An 18,496-nucleotide genomic window follows, 5' to 3' on the forward strand; every position below is an offset into this window, starting at 1 on the left:
GGTGTCACTGTCCAGGCAGCATTTATTGCCCATAGGGCAGTTCAGAGTCAACTACATTGCTTTGGGTCTGGAGTCACATGTAGGCCCAGACCAGGTAAGGATGGCAGTTTCCTTCCCTAAAAGGCATTAGTGAACCAGATGGGGTTTTCCCCCAACAATGGTCATATTAGACTCTTAATTCCAAATATTTATTGAATTCAAATTCCACTACCTGCCACAGCAGGATTCGAACCTGGGTCCACACGATATTATTTGGGTTTCTGAATTAACAGCCCACCAATAATACCACTAGGCCATTGCCTCTGCTAATTATAAATGGACAATGAACAATTTAATCGTCTTTTTAAATGATTATACAAGAACCCGAAGCTGGCTGTTTGTATGTTAAATTCCCCTTTTATTCAGAGCTGTGCTGAGTCTTGTATTAATTAGACAATGAACTCTTTACAAAAGTTACAGCAAGTTTTGTTTTTGAATTGCTGTAAGTTTTCTATCCAGAGTACAGTATATTTAAAGTGGGTTGAAAGAATGAGAGATGGAGGGGTTTTTTTTAAACATCCTGACCCAGTTTTCTTGCTTCAAGTCTCCCTGGATTTGTCTTCCTCCTTCCTCAAGTTGGTTGAGTTTTGTTTCACTGCGGTTCTCTCGAACGCTTGAAGAAACTATTCTCTTTCTGCAATGTCCACAAGATGCTTTTCGATCTCTGTCACACTGAGGCTCCTGTGAAAAATAGGAAATTGGAGAATATCTGGGTCAAGAGAAGCAACCATAATCTTGGGACTCACTCTCCAACATTGATCAAATCACCACCTGTACCCCAAATTGATCTATCCACGTCTGGAAGAATCTAACACTGGGGATCAACATAAACTTTTAAAGTATAAATATATACTTTCCAGTGGAATTCAGGGAGACAGCACTTTTCCCAGACACTGATGAGAACGTGCAACTCGCTTCCAGAGGAGTGTTGAGGTAAATAGTGTAAGTACGTTTAAAGGGAGGTTTGTACAATGGGTAATGCCCATGCCTCTGAGGCAGAAGCTCCAGCTTTTAAACAAGGGAATGGAGGGTTTAAGATATAAGGAGCGACTGGGACCTATTTTACTGGAACGTAGGTGGTTGAGGGGTGACCTTATAGAGGTTTATAAAACCACGAGGGGTATACATAAGGTGAATGGCGGGTGTCTTTTCCATAGGGTGTGGATATTTTAAGACCAGGGGCATATTTTTAAGATGAACGGAGAAAAGACATGAGGGGCAACTTTTTTGTTTTGCACAGTAAGTTGTTGGTGTGTGGAATGAGCTCCCAGAGAAAGTGTTAGAATGTTTAAAAGACATTTGGATAAGTAGTCATTGAATCACAGAGCTGTACAACCTGGAAACAGACCCTTTGGTCCAACACATCCATGCTGACCAGATATCCTAAATTAATCTAGTCCCATTTGCCAGCATTTGGCCCATATCTGACTAAACCCTTCCTATTCATGATGCCTTTTAAATGCTGTAACTGTACCAGCCTCCAACACTTCTTCTGGCAGCTCATTCCACACTCGCGCCACCCTCTGTGTGAAATAGTTGCCCCTCAGGTCCCTTTTAAATCTTTAACCTCTCACCTCAAACCTGTGCCCCTCTAGTTTTGGATTTCCCTAACCTGGGAAAAGACCTTGGCTGTTCACCCTATCCACGCCCCTCATGATTTTATAAATCTCTATAATGTCTCCCCTCAGCCTCCGATCCTGCAGGGAAAATAGCTCCAGCCTATTCAGCCTCTCCCTGTAGCTCAAACCGCGCCCCCCCCCCCCCAACCTTGACAAGACCTTTATAAATCTTTTCTGCATCCTTACAAATTTAATGATATCTTTCCTATGGCAGGGAGACCAGAACTGAGTGCAGTATTCCAAGTGGCCTAACCAATGTCCTCTACAGCTGCAGCATGCAGCTTCCAACACCTACACTCAATGCACTGACCAATAAATAAGAGATGTTTGGTGGAATGTGGGCCGAAGGCAAGCAGTTGGGTCTAGTTCAGTTTGGGCTTATAGTTGGCATGGACTGGTTGGACTGAAGGGTCTGTTTCTGTGCTGTATGACTCTATGAAAGTGTGTTCATAACACAGCCAAAACAGGTTGAGCTTTAACTTGCAAATACACCTGACATGCACCAATGCTAGGGGTTAAGAGTTAGAGTGACCCCCTGCTTAGCCATGAAAGGGTAAGAAAATTGTAATCTCTATCAAAACAATCTGTAGCTCCAGATGTATGAAAAAAAATGTTACTACTGCTTCTTGGATTCCTGAATGAGCTGTAACCCATAACCACTGGATAAACAGGTCAGCAAGATATTAATGAAAAGATATATTTATAGAGTGTGATTACTTAGGGTGAGAGGAGGGTAGACAAATTCCAAAGATTCACCATCTTTCTGAGAGAAGAAATCCTCTTCATCTCCATCTTTAATAGGAGATCCTTACTCTGAAACTATGTCCTCTATATTTAGATTTGTTCATAAGGGGAAACATCCTCTCAGCATCTACACTCAATCCCCTCAGAATCTTACATGTTTCAATGGAATCGCCTCTCATTTGTTTAAATATCAATGAGGGTAGGCCCAATCTCAACTTTTTCTCGTTAGATAAACACCGTCATTCCCAGGAATCAGTCGAGTGGGCCTTCTCTGAACTGTTCCAATGAAACATCTCCCTGTAAGTAAGGGTGACTGTGGTGATTGGTACGAAGTTGGCCAGGTGGGTCATGTTGAGTAGGAGTTCCCTGATTGGGGCTGTTAATCTGAGCCAAACAGGGAGCCCTGGCTGACAGATATAAACAGGAGTGTTAGAGAGTCTCTTCGGTCCAGGGACTGGCTCTGAGCTGGCTGGTCAGAGTCCATTTACTGTGCACATGTAAATGAAGGGGGCCTTGGTAACAGGATACCGGCCGCTGTGCAGTTATTTCACTGACCAAACCTATTAGCATTGTGTTGAGTGCATACATGTGCTCACATGTTGGAGACTAGGGAACTGACTGAGATGATTAAAGAATTTGATAGGGTGGTTAAATGAACAATTTTATCCACTGGAGGCAGTATTGGGGGTTGACGGCTGGGAAGATTGGGCATGGAGGAGGGCAGCAGAATCCAGAACCGGGGGAATAATCTTAACAGTTAGAGAGAGGTGTGATATCTTTTTTCTATCTTGCTTTTAACACAGGGTCTGGAATTCGCTGCCCGAGTCAGTAGCAGAGACCCTAAACACTTTTAAAAAGTACCTGCAAGTACAACTCAACAGGACTATGACCTGTGGGCAGGAAGACGGGATTAGAAAGGGCATCTGGGTGTCTTTGTGTCAGCATGGTCAAGATGAACCAAGTGGTCCCCTTCTGTGATGTATCATTTCTATGGTTCTATCAAGGACAGTTTTTCTTTACATACAAGGGAGTGCAAGTCTACAACTCTCTTCCAACTCACTTCATAAAAGAAAAGTGCCACTGAGGATGGGGTCTGGTAGAAACCTTCAGACTGAGATTAACAGATTTTTAAGAAGGTTAAGAGTTGTGGAACAGCGGCAAATACAAACTGGACAATGTGAACAGGCCCAAGTGACTGAACAGGACTGTCCTGATGCAGCCTTTCATTCCTGAAGGATCCGACAAACCTGAACTTGGGGTTATCCGCTGTCACCACCCCGACCTCGATCTCCGTGGCTTTGAAGTCAAGTGCCAAGACGGTGGACAGGCAGGAAATAGCGAGCTGCAAAAGGACAGAAAAAGGCAACATGGTGTTTTTGCAAGACTTCCAGAACCAAGTGAGGACCTCTGCACAACAACATTATGCATTTGTATAGTGCCTTTATCATTGTAAAAGGCACCTGACATCAGCCAGAATGCGACATGTTAGGGGCTATCAGGACCAAAATGTTGATAAGAGTAGGGGGGCAGATAAGGAGCATCTTACAGTTGGAGAGACAGAGACGATGAGCTGGCTTCATGTTCTGGACATCCCCAGAGGCGTTTCGAATGAGTGAACTCTCACTGCTTCTCAAACACCAGAAAATAAGAAAGGGCATGTGGAGGCTAGGTTATTTTTAAGCTTAAAGGTCAGCTGTGGTTCAGAGGGTCAATGCACTGTATTGATTCCGACTCCAGCATCTGCAGCTCTTGACGTCTCCCAGAGCGTGGCCTGCTCACCTCGAAAATAGAGGATAGAGTGTTCATAGTCCCATTCCAGAAATGGGAGCCCATTGGGTCCACATGAACCCTGCATTGCACTACCAGGAGAGTGCTGGGGAGTACCAGAAATGCCATATTGAAGGTGAGAGGAGAAAGATGTAAAAAAGGAAGTGAGGGTCAACATTTTTAGACAGCAGTTTGTGTGTGGAATGAACTTTCAGAGGAAGTGGTGGATGCAGGTACAGTTTAGTCTGGGATTATGGTCAGCACAGACTGGTTGGACTGAAGGGTCTGTTTCTATGCTGAATGACTCTATACACTGAGATTAAAACTGAGACCAGATGATTCCCTGAGGTGTAGGCGAAGACTCCTGTAGAATCAATGTTGGGGTGGAAGGGATAGATCTCCTCAGCATTCTGATCAATAATTATCCCTGAAAGCAGCATCATTTTCTGTTTTTGGTTCACGCACTTTGAGACATGGCAGAGTCTGACGGAACTAGGACATTCGGACACTACTTTGAGATGCATTTGACAGAGAGGAATGTGCGGTGCACTGCGACACTGGCAAATCAAGCTTTTTCTTGATTAAAAAGACATGATCTTCTCTTTATATCACATTGTCAGTTTTGGGAGTATATTGCCTGCTGCATTATGGCAATAAGGTCACTCTATGCAAAGTAATTAATTAGTTGCAGGGAGCATTGGAATGCTGTGAAATTGTGGCAGGCGCTACAGAAATGCATTTCTTCTCAGTTTAAGTATGCCCAGGGGACTAACTGACCTCCAGGGAGATGGGTTTTCATGGTGTTACCGTTGGCCTCGTCATTTTTGCTGTGCTTGAGGTTAATCCACCTTTCACACAGCGGCTGGTTCGAAGGTTACTTCTGATTAATCCCCCTCTCCAATTAAGAAAGAAACTCCCTTTGAGTAATGGAGAGCATTGGCAACTTTTGCCAATCAGCCCAACTAGTCAAATAACCGCTACAAAGATGACTTGACGGGAATTTTTCTTCTCGCATGATTAATATCGAAAAGTTGTACAGCCAGGGTTGGTGATTCTCCTCCCATAGCCCCTTCCAAACCCACGATCTCCAACCCCAAGAAGTTCAAAGGCAGCAGATACATATGGGAACACCACCAACTGCGAGTTCCCCTCTGAGCCACTCACCATCCTGACTTGGAAATATTTGATCTGATTCAATGCGTTATTCTCACATGTTGCAAGGTACAGTGAAAAGTATTGTTTTGCTGTGCTAACCAGACAAATACATAAGTGCATCAGGGTAACAGAACAGGATGCAGAATGTGGTGTTATAGCTACAGAGAAGGTGCAGAGAAAGATCAGCTCTAATGTATGAGAGGTCTGTTCATAAATCTGATAGCAGTGGGGAAGAAGGGGAGGTGACAGCCCAGTGGCATTATCAGGAGACCCAAATAATGCTCTGGGACATGAAGTTGAATCCTGCCATGGCGCATGGTGAAAATTGAATCCAATAAGAATCTGGGCTGAGGGGTCTAAAGGATGGCAGTTTGCTTCCGGAAAGGACATTAGTGAACCAGATGGATTTTTACCAACAATCAGCAAAGGGTTCATGGTCATCATTAGACTCTTAATTCCAGATATCTTTGTTTATTAAATTCAAATTCCGCTATCTGCCACGGCAGGATTCGAACCCAGGTCCCCAGAATGTTAGATAACAAGGTGTACAGCTGGATGAACACAGCAGGCCAAGCCACATCAGAGGAGCAGGAAAGCTGACATTTTGGGCCAAGTTCCTTCTTCAGAAAAATGCACTACAGAAGTGCATTTCTTCTCAGTTTAAGTATGCCCAGGGGACCGACTGACCTCCAGGGAGATGGGTTTTCATGGTGTTAGCGTTGGCCTTGTCATTTTTGCTGTGCTTGAGGTTAATCCACCTTTCTCGCAGCGGCTGGTTCGAAGGTTACTTCTGATTAATCCCCCTCTCCAATTAAAAAAGAAACTCCCTTTGAGTAACGGAGAGCATTGACAACTTTTGCCAATCAGCCCAACTGAAGAAGGGTCGAGGCCCAAAACATCAGCCTTCCTGCTCCTCTGGTGCTGCTTGGCCTGCTGTGTTCTTCCAGCTCTACACTTTGTTATCTCAGATTCTCCAGCATCGGCAGTTCCTACTATCTCTCCCCAGAATGTTATCCAGGTTTTTGGACTAACAGTCCAGCCATAATACCACTAGGCCATTGCCTTGCTACTAGTTCACTAATGGCTGGTTCACTGGCTCACTAATGTCCTTTAGGGAAGGAAACTGCCATCCTTACCCTGGTCTGGGCCTACATGTGACTCCAGACCCACAGCAATATAGTTGACTCTTAACTGCCCTCTGGGCAATTAGGGACGGGCAATAAACGCTGCCTAGCAGCAACAGCCATATCCCATGAATAAATAAAAAAACCCCTTAAATTTATTTCCAAATATTGAATTGAATTATCTTTATTGTCATGTGTACACACATGAGTTCAGTGAAAAGTTTACAAGTTGCTACTTACAGCGCCATCTCAGGTACAGAGATACCTAGGTATTGAGTACAAAGACTTAGATATAAAAAAATTACTGGCCATTTCTTTACCGTTGCTGGGTCAAAATCCTGGAACTGCCTCCCTAATGGCATTGTGGGTAACGCCATGGGCTGCAGCTGTTCAAGAAGACAGCTCGCATCTTCTCGAGGGAAATTAGGGATTGGTGGTACATTTTGGTCCAGCCCATGATGTCCACATTGCGCAAATTAATAAAGCAATGAGGAGTAATATATTGCGATTTAGTTGTGAACGGGCAAATTGCCCATCTACTGTCTATTGAGATCATTTGGGAATCAGCGATAGGCTTGTTGGGCTGAATGGCCTCCTCCTGTTCTCATTTCAGACATGAGGTAAGTTCAGTTCCCTCATGTGTTTCACCAGCACCTTGAGGGGCAATTAGGGATGAGCAATAATCGCCAGCTTTGACAATGATGCCCACAACCTATCACAGAAACCCTGAAGTGTGGAAACAGGCCATTCGGCCCAACAATTCCACAGTGCCCCTCCTAACAGCATCCCACACAGACCCATTACCCCACCCTACATTTCCCACGTCTAACCCATCTAACCTAAACATCCCTGGACACTATGGGGCAATTTAGCATGGCCAATCCACCCTATCCTGCACATCTTTGGACTGTGGGTGGAAACTGGAGCACTTGGAGGGAACCCACGCAGACACAGGGAAAACATGCAAACTCCACACAGACAGTCAACCGAGGGTGGATTCGAACTCAGGTCCCTGGCGCTAGCAGGAATTTAAAAAAACATCACAAGCCCCCCCAGGAAGTTTCCTTTTACCTCTACAGTGGCCTTGTAGGTCAGATCTGGCTTCTTTTTAATCTTCTTCTCCAAGTGGCTGCTGGCTTCTATCTGTTTGACTCCAGCACTGGTAGCCTTGTACCCACAGTAGTAACCAGCAGGATCAGACTTGTAAATCTGGGGTCCTCTCTCATCATCAATCGCTAACATGATCATACCTGCAGAATAAACAGCTGGGGTCAGGCAGGTTTGACACATTCTGGTGCATAGTTTTGACTTTGCTATACCAGTAGAGTTGCCAACTCTCTTTCTGGCATTACCCCTGGAGGTAGCATCACACAACTCAGAGATTGACTAAGTTAGATAACAAGGTGTAGAGCTGGATGAACACAGCAGGCCAAGCAGCATCAGAGGAGCAGAAAGGCTGACGTTTCGGGCCGAGACCCTCCCTTGGCCTGCTGTGTTCATCCAGCTCTACACCTTGTTATCTCAGATTCTCCAGCATGTGCAGTTCCTACTATCATTGACAAGGTTAGGATTGTTTTCGCTGGAGTTCAGACAAATGAGGAAGGGAATCTCACAGAGGCTTGTAAAATTCTAACAGGATTGGACAGGAAAGGTGCAGGGAGGATGTTCCTGATGGTGGCTGTGTCCAGAACCAGGGGTCACAGTCTGAGGGTTCAGGGTGGATCATTTAGGACAGAGATGAGGAGACATTTCTTCATCCAAAGAGTGGCGAGCCTGTGGAATTCATTACCACAGGAAGTAGTTGATGCCAAAGCATTGAATGTATTCAAGAAGTGACTAGATATAACACTTGGGGCAAATGGGATCGAAGTTATGGGGAGAAAGCAGGATTAGGCTCTTGAGTTGGATGATCAGCCATGATCATGATGAATGGTAGTGCCAGCTCGAAGGGCCAAATGTCCTCCATCTGCTCCCATTTTCGAAGTTTCTATGACACACCCCATGCCCATATTCCAACCCTTGGTCTATTCTGTCGGTGCTGTTGGCTCCTTATGGTCAATCTTTCAAAAAAAAAGAATATTTGTGTGTGTATTGCTGGCAAGGCCAGCATTTATTGCCCATCTTTAACTGCTGTTACACTAGTTTACTTGGCCACATGGTTGGCTTGCAATGCAGACTGACACCAACACATGGGTTCAATACCTACACTGACTGAGGTTACCATGAAGGACTCAACCCTCTCCTCCTGCCTGAAGTGTGGTGACCCTCAGTTGGGTGGCATGGTGGCTCAGTGGTTAGCACTATTGCCACCTAGCACCAGGGACCTCAGTTCAATCCCACCCTTGTGCAATTCTGTGTGGAGTTTGCACATTCTCTCCATGTCTGCATGGGTTTCCTCTGGGTGCTCTGGTTTCCGTAGTCCAAAGATGTGCAAATCTTTGCCATGCTAAGTTGCCCATTGTGTCCTGATGTGCAGGCTAGGTGGATTAGCCATGGGAAATGTGGGTTTACAGGGAAAGGGTAGGGGGTTGAGTCTTGGTGGGATGCTCATCAGGGGGTCAGTGTGGACTCAGTGGGCCAAATAGCCTGCTTCCACCCTGTAGGAATTCTATGATTTAAATTCACCATCAGACATCTCCCTCTAATGAGAGTGCAGTGCTCTGGACTACATCAACTTTACTCCACTATTACATGTAGGCCAGATAGTGTAAGGGTGGCAGATTTCTTTACCTAAAGGACATTAAACAACCAGATGGGATTTTAACAACAATCAGAAGTGGTTGTCATTAGGATAACTTTTTATTGAATTCACATTTCGCCATTAGATGACTAGGCTAGTGACTATACATCTGCATGATGGCCTAGTGGTATTATTGCTGGGCTGGTAACCCAGGACTCAGGTAATGTTCAGAGGACCAAGGTTTGAATCTGCTATGAGGCAGATGGAAGAATTTGAATTCATCAGAAATCTGGAATTAAGGGTCCAAAGATGACTATGAATCTATTGTCAGGAAAAACCCATCTGGTTTACTAATCTCTTTTATGGAAGGAGACTGCCATCCTTATCTGGTTTGGACTCCATGTGACTCCAGACCCACAGCGATGTGGTTGACTCTTAACTGTCCTCTGAGCAATTAGGGGTGGGCAATAAAAGTTGATATAGCCAATGACAGCCTAGTCTAATGAATGAATAAAAAGAACCCCACCATATTCCCAGATTAGACAGCAAAGAGATTCTTCGTTATCGAATTAGATGAAGATTATAGTTGGTGAAATAACCTTCTCTCTGTCCTCATTGTTATTAATGAGAGCGATAGAGTTTTTTCTCCTCATACAGTGATTCCAATGTGGAGTTGACTACTACAGGAAGTGAGGCAATGGGCTCCACTGCTTTCAAAAGAAACTCGATGAGTACATAAGAGAAAATGTGATGTAAAGGTGCAGGAAGTCTGAGATGAGGTGAGTTAGATCGAATGAAAGGAGCTTAAGTGGGCCAGAGACACCAGCACAGAGTTGGGCTGAATGGCCTATCTCAGTGTGAGACGATCCTGGAGGGCCATCAGCCCTAGATGTTGTAGAAGTGACTGTCACTGTAAAAGCACAGGCTTCTACCTGTAAAAATGTTCAGAAATAAGTTTTTCTTTTAAGAATATAGGACTGAGATGAGGAGAAACGTCTTCATCCAGAGATTGTGAGCCTGTGGAATTCTCCAGCACAAAAAGCAGATGAGGCCAAAATATTGAAGTTTTTTCAAGAAGAAGTTAGCTTTAGATTTAAGTTTACCTTTTATTGTCACGTGTACTCAAGTACAGGAGTGCAGTGAAAAGTGTTCAATGTTGCCACACATAGCTCCATCTTAGATAGAAAATCTTAGTTACAGAAATAGAAAAATACAGTTCTTAGGGATAAAGTGATCAAAGGGTATGGGGAGAAAGTGGGAACAGTTGGATGGTCAGCCATGATCATGTGGAATGGCGGAGCAGGCTTGAAGGGCTGAATAGCCTACTCCTATTTCTGTTCTTCTTCTAAACTCTTGGCTTTCTGATCTTGGGTCCACTGAGTTTCCCTATCTCACAACGATCATAGAATCAAACAGCACAGAAACAGATAACAAAGTGTGAAGCTGGATGAACACAGCAGGCCAAGCAGCATCTCAGGAGCACAAAAGCTGATGTTTTGGGCCTAGGCCCTTCGAGCCTGCTGTGCCTTTCCACATGATCATAGCTGACCATCCAACTGTTCCCACTTTCTCCCCACACCCTTTGATCACTTTAGCCTTTGCTGTGGGTCTAGAGTCACATGTAGGCCCAGATAACAAAGTGTGAAGCCTGGGCCCGAAACGTCAGCTTTTGTGCCCCTGAGATGCTGCTTGGCCTGCTGTGTTCATCCAGCCTCACACTTTGTTATCTCGGATTCTCCAGCATCGGCAGTTCCCATTATCTCTGATCACAGAAACAGATACTTCGGTCCAACTCATCCATGCCAACCAGCTTTCCCAAACTAAACTAGAGCCACTTGTCTGTGTTTGGCCCATATCCATATGAACCTTTCCTATTTGTGTACCTGTCGGAATGTCTTTTAAATGTTGTAACTGTACCTGCACCTACCACTTCCTCTGGGAGTTCATTCCGGATATGAGCTACCCTCTGCGTGAAAACATTGCCCCTCATGACCCTTTTAAATCCTTCTCCTGTCACCTTAAACCTATGCCCCTATAGTTTTGGATTCCCCCACCCTGGGGAAAAGACCTTGGCTATTCGCCCTATCCATGCCCCTCATGATTTTATAAACCTCCACAGGGTCACCCCCTCAACCTCTTACATTCCAGTGAAGAAAGTCCCAGCTTCTCCTCATAACTCAAACTCTCCATTCCTGGCAACATTCCTGGGAACCCTCTCCAATTTAGTAATATCCTTCCTACAGCAGAGTGACCAGAACTATACGCAGTATTCCAGAAGTGGCCTCACCAACATCCTGCACAACCTCGATATGATGTCTCAACCCCTCTACTCCATGGTCTGAGCAAAGTGTACTAAATGCCTTCTTAACCACCCTGTCTAATTAACTGTGTAAGCCTGCCCTTGTTTGTTTTATGTACAGTGAATCATAGGATCCCTACAGCATGGAAGCAGGCTATTCAGCCCATATTGACCCTCTGAAGAAAATCCTATCCAGACCCACTCCGCTACCCTACCCTATCCTATCCCTGTAACCCTGCATTTCCCATGGCTAACCCACCCAGCCTGCATGTCCCTGAACAATATGGGTCAATTAGCATGGCCAGTCCACCTAATGTGCACATCTTTGGACTGTGAGAGGAAGCTGGAGCACCTGGAGGAAACCCGCGCAGACACGGGGAGAATGTGCAAATTCCGAGGGTGGAATTGAACCCGGGTCTCTAGTGCTTTAAGGTAGCAGCAGTAACCACTGAGCCATCCCTTACTAGGACAGTCCAGCATGGACAGAAGAAAGAGGAAGGATAATGCTCATGGGTTGTCTAGAAAGCTAAACAGTATCTATTTTGATCCAAGGAGCTTGACTGGGGATGAGGTGGAGGAACTTAGAGCATCGATCAGCAGTTGGAAATATTGTCGTAATCACAGAGACATAGCGGAAGGAAGGACAGAACTAGCAGCTCAACATTGACAGAATTAGAAATTTAAGGAGTGATGCAGGGTTAGGAGAGAGTAAAATAGGTGGGGCATTGCATTAGTGGTAAAGGAATGCAGTTGTGAGGGACGATGTCCCAGAAGTGTCTTGAAATTAAAGCACTTGAGGGGATTCGAAGGTCATAAAATGTGTGACCTGAATGCAAATTAGTCCTTCTTAATTTTCCTTCCTTCATCTTGGTGGCTGTCCACAATACGGACCTTGAACTCGCTCATCAGGTTTTACGAGTTCAGAAAAAATAAACTCTGGAGAACTAATTTCCTGCTTCTTACAGCAGGCCAACACTGTGTTGTCTAAAGAAGGTGAGAAAGATTGTTTTTTTAATTCTGTCTGGGATGTGGGTGTTGCTGGCTGGGCCCAACATTTATTGCCCATCCCTAGTTGCCCCTTGAGAAAGCGGGGGTGAGCTGCCGTTACCCAGGGCAAGTGGGGAGTATTCCATCACCCTCCTGACTTATGCCTTGTAGATGGTGGGACAGGCTTTGGGGAGTCAGGAGGTCAGTTATGTGCTGCAGTATTCCTAGTGTCTGACCTGCTCTTGTAGCTACTGTGTTTATGTGGTGAGTCCAGTTGAGTTTCTGGTCAATGGTAACCGCCAAGATGTTGATGCTGGCAGATTCAGTGATGGTAATGCCATTGAATGTCAGTGGTTAGATTGGGGGATTGGTCACTACTTGGCATTTGTGTGTTGTGAATGTTACTTGTCAGCCCAAGGCTGGATCTTAAGATTGAAGAACCAAAACGTGAATATGGGGTTAGGTAACTGAGGCACAATCTAATGGAACATGAGCAACAGGTTTGAGGGGCTGAAGGGTCTCCTTCTGCTCATTATAGGAAACAGAACATAGGATCATGGATAGAGTCATAGGGATGTACAGCACGGAAACCTTTGGTCCAACTCGTCCATGCCAACCAGCTATCCTAAATTAATCTGATCTCATTGCCTGCATTTGGCCCAAATCCCTCTAAACCCTTTCTATCCATGTCCCCATCCAGATAGATGCCTTTTAAATGTTGTAATCGCACCAGCCTCCCCCATTTCCTCTAGCAGCTCATTCCATACACGCACCACCCTCTGTGTGAAAATGTTGTCCCTTAGGTCCCTTTTAAATCTTTCCCCTCTCACCTTCAACATATGCCCCTCTAGTTTTGACTCCCCCACCCTGGGGAAAATATCTTGTCTATTCACCCTATCCATGCCCCTCATGGTTTTATAAACCTTTATAAGGTCACCCCTCAGCCTCTGATGATCCAGGGAAAATAGCCCCAACCTATTCAGCCTCTCCCTTTAGCTCAAACCTTCCAACCCCAGCAAGATCCTTGTAAATCTTTCCTGAACCCTTCCAAGTTTCACAGTATCCTACTTATAGCTGAGAGACTGGAAATAACTTGAACATGCAAAAGTGGCCTAACCAATGTCCTGTACAGTCGCAACATGACCTCCCAAAACCTATACTCAATTTCTTTGGCCAATAAAGGCATTCATATTAAATATGTTCTTCACTAGAGCTGGATGAACACAGCAGGTCCAGCAGCATCACAGGAGCAGGAAAGCTGACGTTTCAGGCCTAGACCCTTCTTCAGAATCCTGTCCAACTGCATGTCCACTTTCAAGGAACTGCGAACCTGTACCCCAAGGTCTTTTTGTTTAGCAACGTTCCCCAGGACCTGAAAATTAAGTGTATAAGTCGTGCTCTGATTTGCCTTTCCAAAGTGCAGCACCTCACATTTATCTAAATTAAAATTCATCTGCCACCCCTCAGCTCATCGGCCCATCTGATCAAAGTCCTGTTGCACTCTTGAGGTAACCTCAGCTTTACAAAATGTGATTTCAATGACCCATAGATCTCAACAAGGCCATTCTACCTGTCAGTCCTACACTGGCTCTTTCAAAGGTCAGTCCAGTCAAACCTACAGGCTAGCCTTTTTCAGATCCCTTTTATTTTCTCAGCCTGGTTCCATTTCCATTTGGAGAGCATCCCTGAATGCGTTTCTGCTGCTCTTTCAGGGAGCTGGCCCAGACCTGAATGGCTGATGGGGAGAGAGAAATCTTTTGTACTTACAACATCCCAAAGGCCTCATTTCCGCGTTCTGAGTGTAAACCTGGCAGATGCTAGCCATTCGCTTGCACAACATGTCCACTGGGATGTCATAGCCGTACTTGTATTTCCACTCTGCGGCCTCATAGCGTGCTCTCTGAACCTGGGATCGGCAATCCGCTGGTTACATCAGCAGAGGGTCGGGGGTGGGGGTGGGAACGAAAGAAAATGTTACATTGAGAAACGTAAGAACATGGGCAACAGGAGTAGGTCATTCAGTCTCCCTGAGCCCCACCATTAAATAAAACCTCAACCCCATTTACCACATTATCCCTAGATCCCTTAACACTTTTTTATTCATTTGTGGGATGTGGGCCTCTCTGGTTAGCCCAGCATATATTGCCCTTCCCTAATTGCCCAGAGGGCACTTAAGAGCCACCCACACTGCTGTGGGTCTGGACTCACATGTAGGCCAGAGCACAGTTTCCTTCTGTAAAGGACATTAGTGAACCAGAGTGAGTTAATTCTGAATTAAAGGAACATGAATGTTAACTAGGAATAAAAAATGGCTTACCGAGCATTCCAGTCATGACACACCCAATCTTGTCAGTCAAATGATAAAGATTTGTGACTGTACTGGCATCGATGAGCTTGTCCTGCAAAACACCAACAATGTAAAGAAAACTAAATATTGCAGGTGCTGGAAATCTGATATAATCTGAATATTTTGAATATCTGAATATAAAAATATTCAGCAGGTTTGGCTGCACCTGCAGAGAGAGAAACAGAACTAAGTTTCCGGTCATGGTTGTTCATCTCATCACTCAGAAACATTAGCTATGTCACTCTCACTTTGGATGGCACCAGGCCTGCTGATTGCACTACTGCCTCACAGCGCCAGGGACCTTGGTTCGATTCCACCCTGTGGCTGTGTAAAGTTTGCATGTTCTCCCCGTGTCTGTGTGGCTTTCCTCTGGGTGCTGTGGTTTCCTCGCACAGTACAAGGAGGTGCAGGTTAGGTGAATTGTCCACAGTGTTCAGGGAGGTGTAACTAGGTGGATTAACCATGTGAAATGTAGGGTTACAGGGATAAGGTGGGTTTGGGTGGGATACTCTTCAGAGGGTCAGTGTGGACTTGATGGGCTGAAAGGTTTACTTCCACACTGTAGGAATTCTAAGTTGTCATTCCACCCAACCAGAATGGGGATTGAAGTCTGTAGCAATGATTTCAATCTAACCCACAGACAGAAATCTTCTGAAGAAGGGTCAGACCGGATTCGAAATGTTTCCCTCTCTACAGATTCTGCCAGTCATAGAGCTGAAACAGCATTGAAACACATCCTTCAGTCCAATTCGTTCATGCTGATCAGATATTCTAAATTAACCTCTTCCCATTTGGCTCATATCCCTCTGAACCTTTCCTGTTCATGTACCTGTCCAAATATCTTTGTTATAACTGCACCAAATTCCACCCCATCCTCTGGCAGCTCATTCCATACATGCACCACCCTCTGCAAGAAAACGTTGCCCCTTAGGCCCCTTTTATATCTCTCACTTTAAACCTATGCCCTCTAGTTTTGGATTCCGCTACCCTGGGGGAAAAGACCTTGGCTATTCACCCTATCCACGCCCCTCATGATTTTATAACCTTTGATAAGGTTACCCCCTCAGCCACTGATGCTCCAGGGAAAATAGCACCAGCCTATTCAGCCTCTCCCTATAGATCAGACCCTCCAACCCTGAACCCTTTCAAGTTTCACAACATCCTTCCTATAGCAGGGAGATCAGTATTCCAAAAGCGGTCGAACCAATGACCTGTGAGGCTGGATGAACACAGCAGGCCAAGCAGCATCTCAGGAGCACAAAAGCTGACGTTTCGGGCCTAGACCCTTCATCAGAGAGCCTTTTGTGCTCCTGAGATGCTGCTTGGCCTGCTGTGTTCATCCAGCCTCACATCTTATTATCTTGGAATCTCCAACATCTGCAGTTCCCATTATCTCTGAACCAATGACCTGTGTTTGTTTCAGATTTCCAGTATCCACAGCATTTTGCTTTTATTCAAGTCTTGAGACTTGGAATTTGGAGCTTCTGGCTTGGAGGCAGGTCTACTACATGCTGTGCCACAAAACCTGCTATTTTCTATTTATGTTCGAGAAATGACAATACCAGATTCACACAGTCTGCCCATAAGCATATGTCTCCTCTATCATTCCAAAGGAAAACATGTAATACTCTCACCTGCATTCTCTCTAACTTCTCTTTGTACATATTATGTTTGTTACAGTAAATTAATAGCCATTAAAAATAAGGTGGTACAAAAACAGAAGTTGCTAGAAGCTCAGCAGGTCTGGCAGCATGTGGGAAGAAAAATATCAGAGTTAACATTTCGGGTCCTCAGAATTGGCCAAGCAGAGGAGGGTGGTGGTGGGTGGGGATGGTTCAGGCCTTTGCTCCAGGAACAAACAGAGAACCTAGGACCCTTCTGCTGGGGAATGGACGTGTAAAGGGGTTGAACATCCATGGTAAAGAGGAGGCAGCTAGAACCTGCAGACTGGAAGTTTTGAAACCGGCGTAAGGCATCAGAGGAAACACAGATGTATGTAGACAGGGACTGGACCGGGGGAGTCAAGGTAGAAAGAGATGAGTTCTGTGGAGCGGGAGCAGGCTGAAACAATGGGTCTGCCCAGACAGTCCTGTTTGTGGATTTTTGAAGGAGGTAGAATTGAGCTGCGTGAGTTTGGGGGGCTATGAACTTGGAAGCAGTTGGGAGGAGGTCGCCAGATGAAATGAGATCAGTTACTGTAATAGATACAATGGCCTGATGTATCATGGTGGGGTCATGGTCCAGGGGAGGACAGGAGGAGGTATCTGAGAGCTGGCACTCAGCCTCTGCAATTTAGGGGTCAGTACGCCAGACTACAACAGCACCACCCTTATCGGCAGGTTTAATAACAAACTCAGGGTTAGATCTGAGTGCACAGATTGCAGTCAGTTCGGAGGGAGATAGGTCGGATTGGGTGAGGGGGGACGGGGCAGAGAAATTGAGGCGACCAAGATCACACTGTTCTGAGGAAGGGTCACTGGAACTGAAATGTTAACTCCGATTTTTCCTTCGGGCCTACCGAGCTTCCAGCAACTTCTGTTTTTGTTGCTGAGTTATAGCATCTGCAGATCTTCTCAGTTTTTAAAAATAAGATGATATTTGAAACTTTCTCAGGGTTTTAGCCCGACTTTCCTGCTCCTGTGATGCTGTCTGACCTGTGGTGCTTTTCCAGCCCCACACCTATACACCTCCACACGTTCACAATCAGCCAATTGATCTACAGTTCTGGTTGTTGGGAGACAGTTTGTCCAGCATGCTCCTTGGTGCACCGTGACAGCTGACATAGCAAAACTGGATGAGAGATATTGATCTTAACAAGTGGTGAATGTTAAGTAGGGAAAGTCGCTAATTTGAAACAAGGCGCAAACTGCACCTAAACAAGGTAAGGCTTGTGACCCAGTGTAATGTTCGCTGCAAGAACAAGACTGCAAATAAACAGAACTTTTCACATCCTTGGGTCTCCTGGGTGGAATTCGGATTCAATAAAAATCTGGAATTAAGAGCCTGATGATGACCGTGAATCCATTGTCAATGGATTCACCAATTGGTTCATTTGAATGCAGTCACTGTTGTAAGAAAACTCAGCAGCTAATCTGCAAACAGCAAGCACTGAATAACAGTAAGTGAGTTGATTATCATCAAGTTTTAATGATGACAAATGACCGTAAGGATATGTATTACATGGGTAGTCCTAATTTCTTGCATTTGAATCCCTTCTCTCTCCATATTTCTGCAACCTTCTCATCCTACATTAATCTCCCAGCACCTACCACACATCGATCCTCTCCACTCCCCTTCAAGTACCAACTTTTTCTTTATCCATTCATGGGATGAGGGTGTCGCTGGCGAGGCAGCATTTATTGCCCATCCCTAATTGCCCCCAGAGGGCAGATAAGAGTCAGACACATTGCCGTGAGTCTGGAGTCACATATAGGCCAGACCAGGTAAGGATGGCAGTTTCCTTCCCTAAAGGATATTGGTGAACCAGATGGGTTTTTCCGACAATTGACAATGGATTCACGGTCATCATTAGGCTCTTAATTCCAGATTTTTAATTGAATTCAGATTCCACCATCTGCCGTGGCGGGATTCAAACCCAGGTCCCCAGAACATTACTTGGGTCTCTGGATTAACAGTTCAGCGATAATACCACTGGGCCATTGCCTCTGTGTCAAATGCACAGGTCTGTTTGCAGAGGTGCAGACATTCTGATATCCCCTTCCTAAATCCTCATTT

The 18,496-nt window shown here is 45.2% G+C and overlaps 1 protein-coding gene across 4 annotated transcripts in view; it reads right to left on the reverse strand.

Annotated features, from left to right (window-relative positions):
• Nucleotides 1–376: 376 nt before the first annotated feature.
• Nucleotides 377–18,496, reverse strand: part of LOC125447654 (proteasome subunit alpha type-6-like) — a 70,981-nt gene continuing 52,861 nt past the window's right edge. For all 4 annotated transcript variants that reach the window (XM_048522260.2, XM_048522258.2, XM_048522257.2 and 1 more), the window contains 5 exons: nucleotides 14,732–14,813; nucleotides 14,182–14,337; nucleotides 7,520–7,698; nucleotides 3,650–3,744; nucleotides 377–720 (listed from right to left, as the gene is read on the reverse strand). In XM_048522260.2, coding sequence (XP_048378217.1) covers nucleotides 663–720; nucleotides 3,650–3,744; nucleotides 7,520–7,698; nucleotides 14,182–14,337; nucleotides 14,732–14,747 — 504 coding nt within the window. In that variant the 5' untranslated portion in view covers nucleotides 14,748–14,813 and the 3' untranslated portion in view covers nucleotides 377–662. The remainder of the gene's footprint in view (nucleotides 721–3,649; nucleotides 3,745–7,519; nucleotides 7,699–14,181; nucleotides 14,338–14,731; nucleotides 14,814–18,496) is intronic.

Source organism: Stegostoma tigrinum, chromosome 39 (assembly GCF_030684315.1).
Source record: "Stegostoma tigrinum isolate sSteTig4 chromosome 39, sSteTig4.hap1, whole genome shotgun sequence".
Classification (NCBI taxonomy): Eukaryota; Metazoa; Chordata; class Chondrichthyes; order Orectolobiformes; family Stegostomatidae; genus Stegostoma; species Stegostoma tigrinum.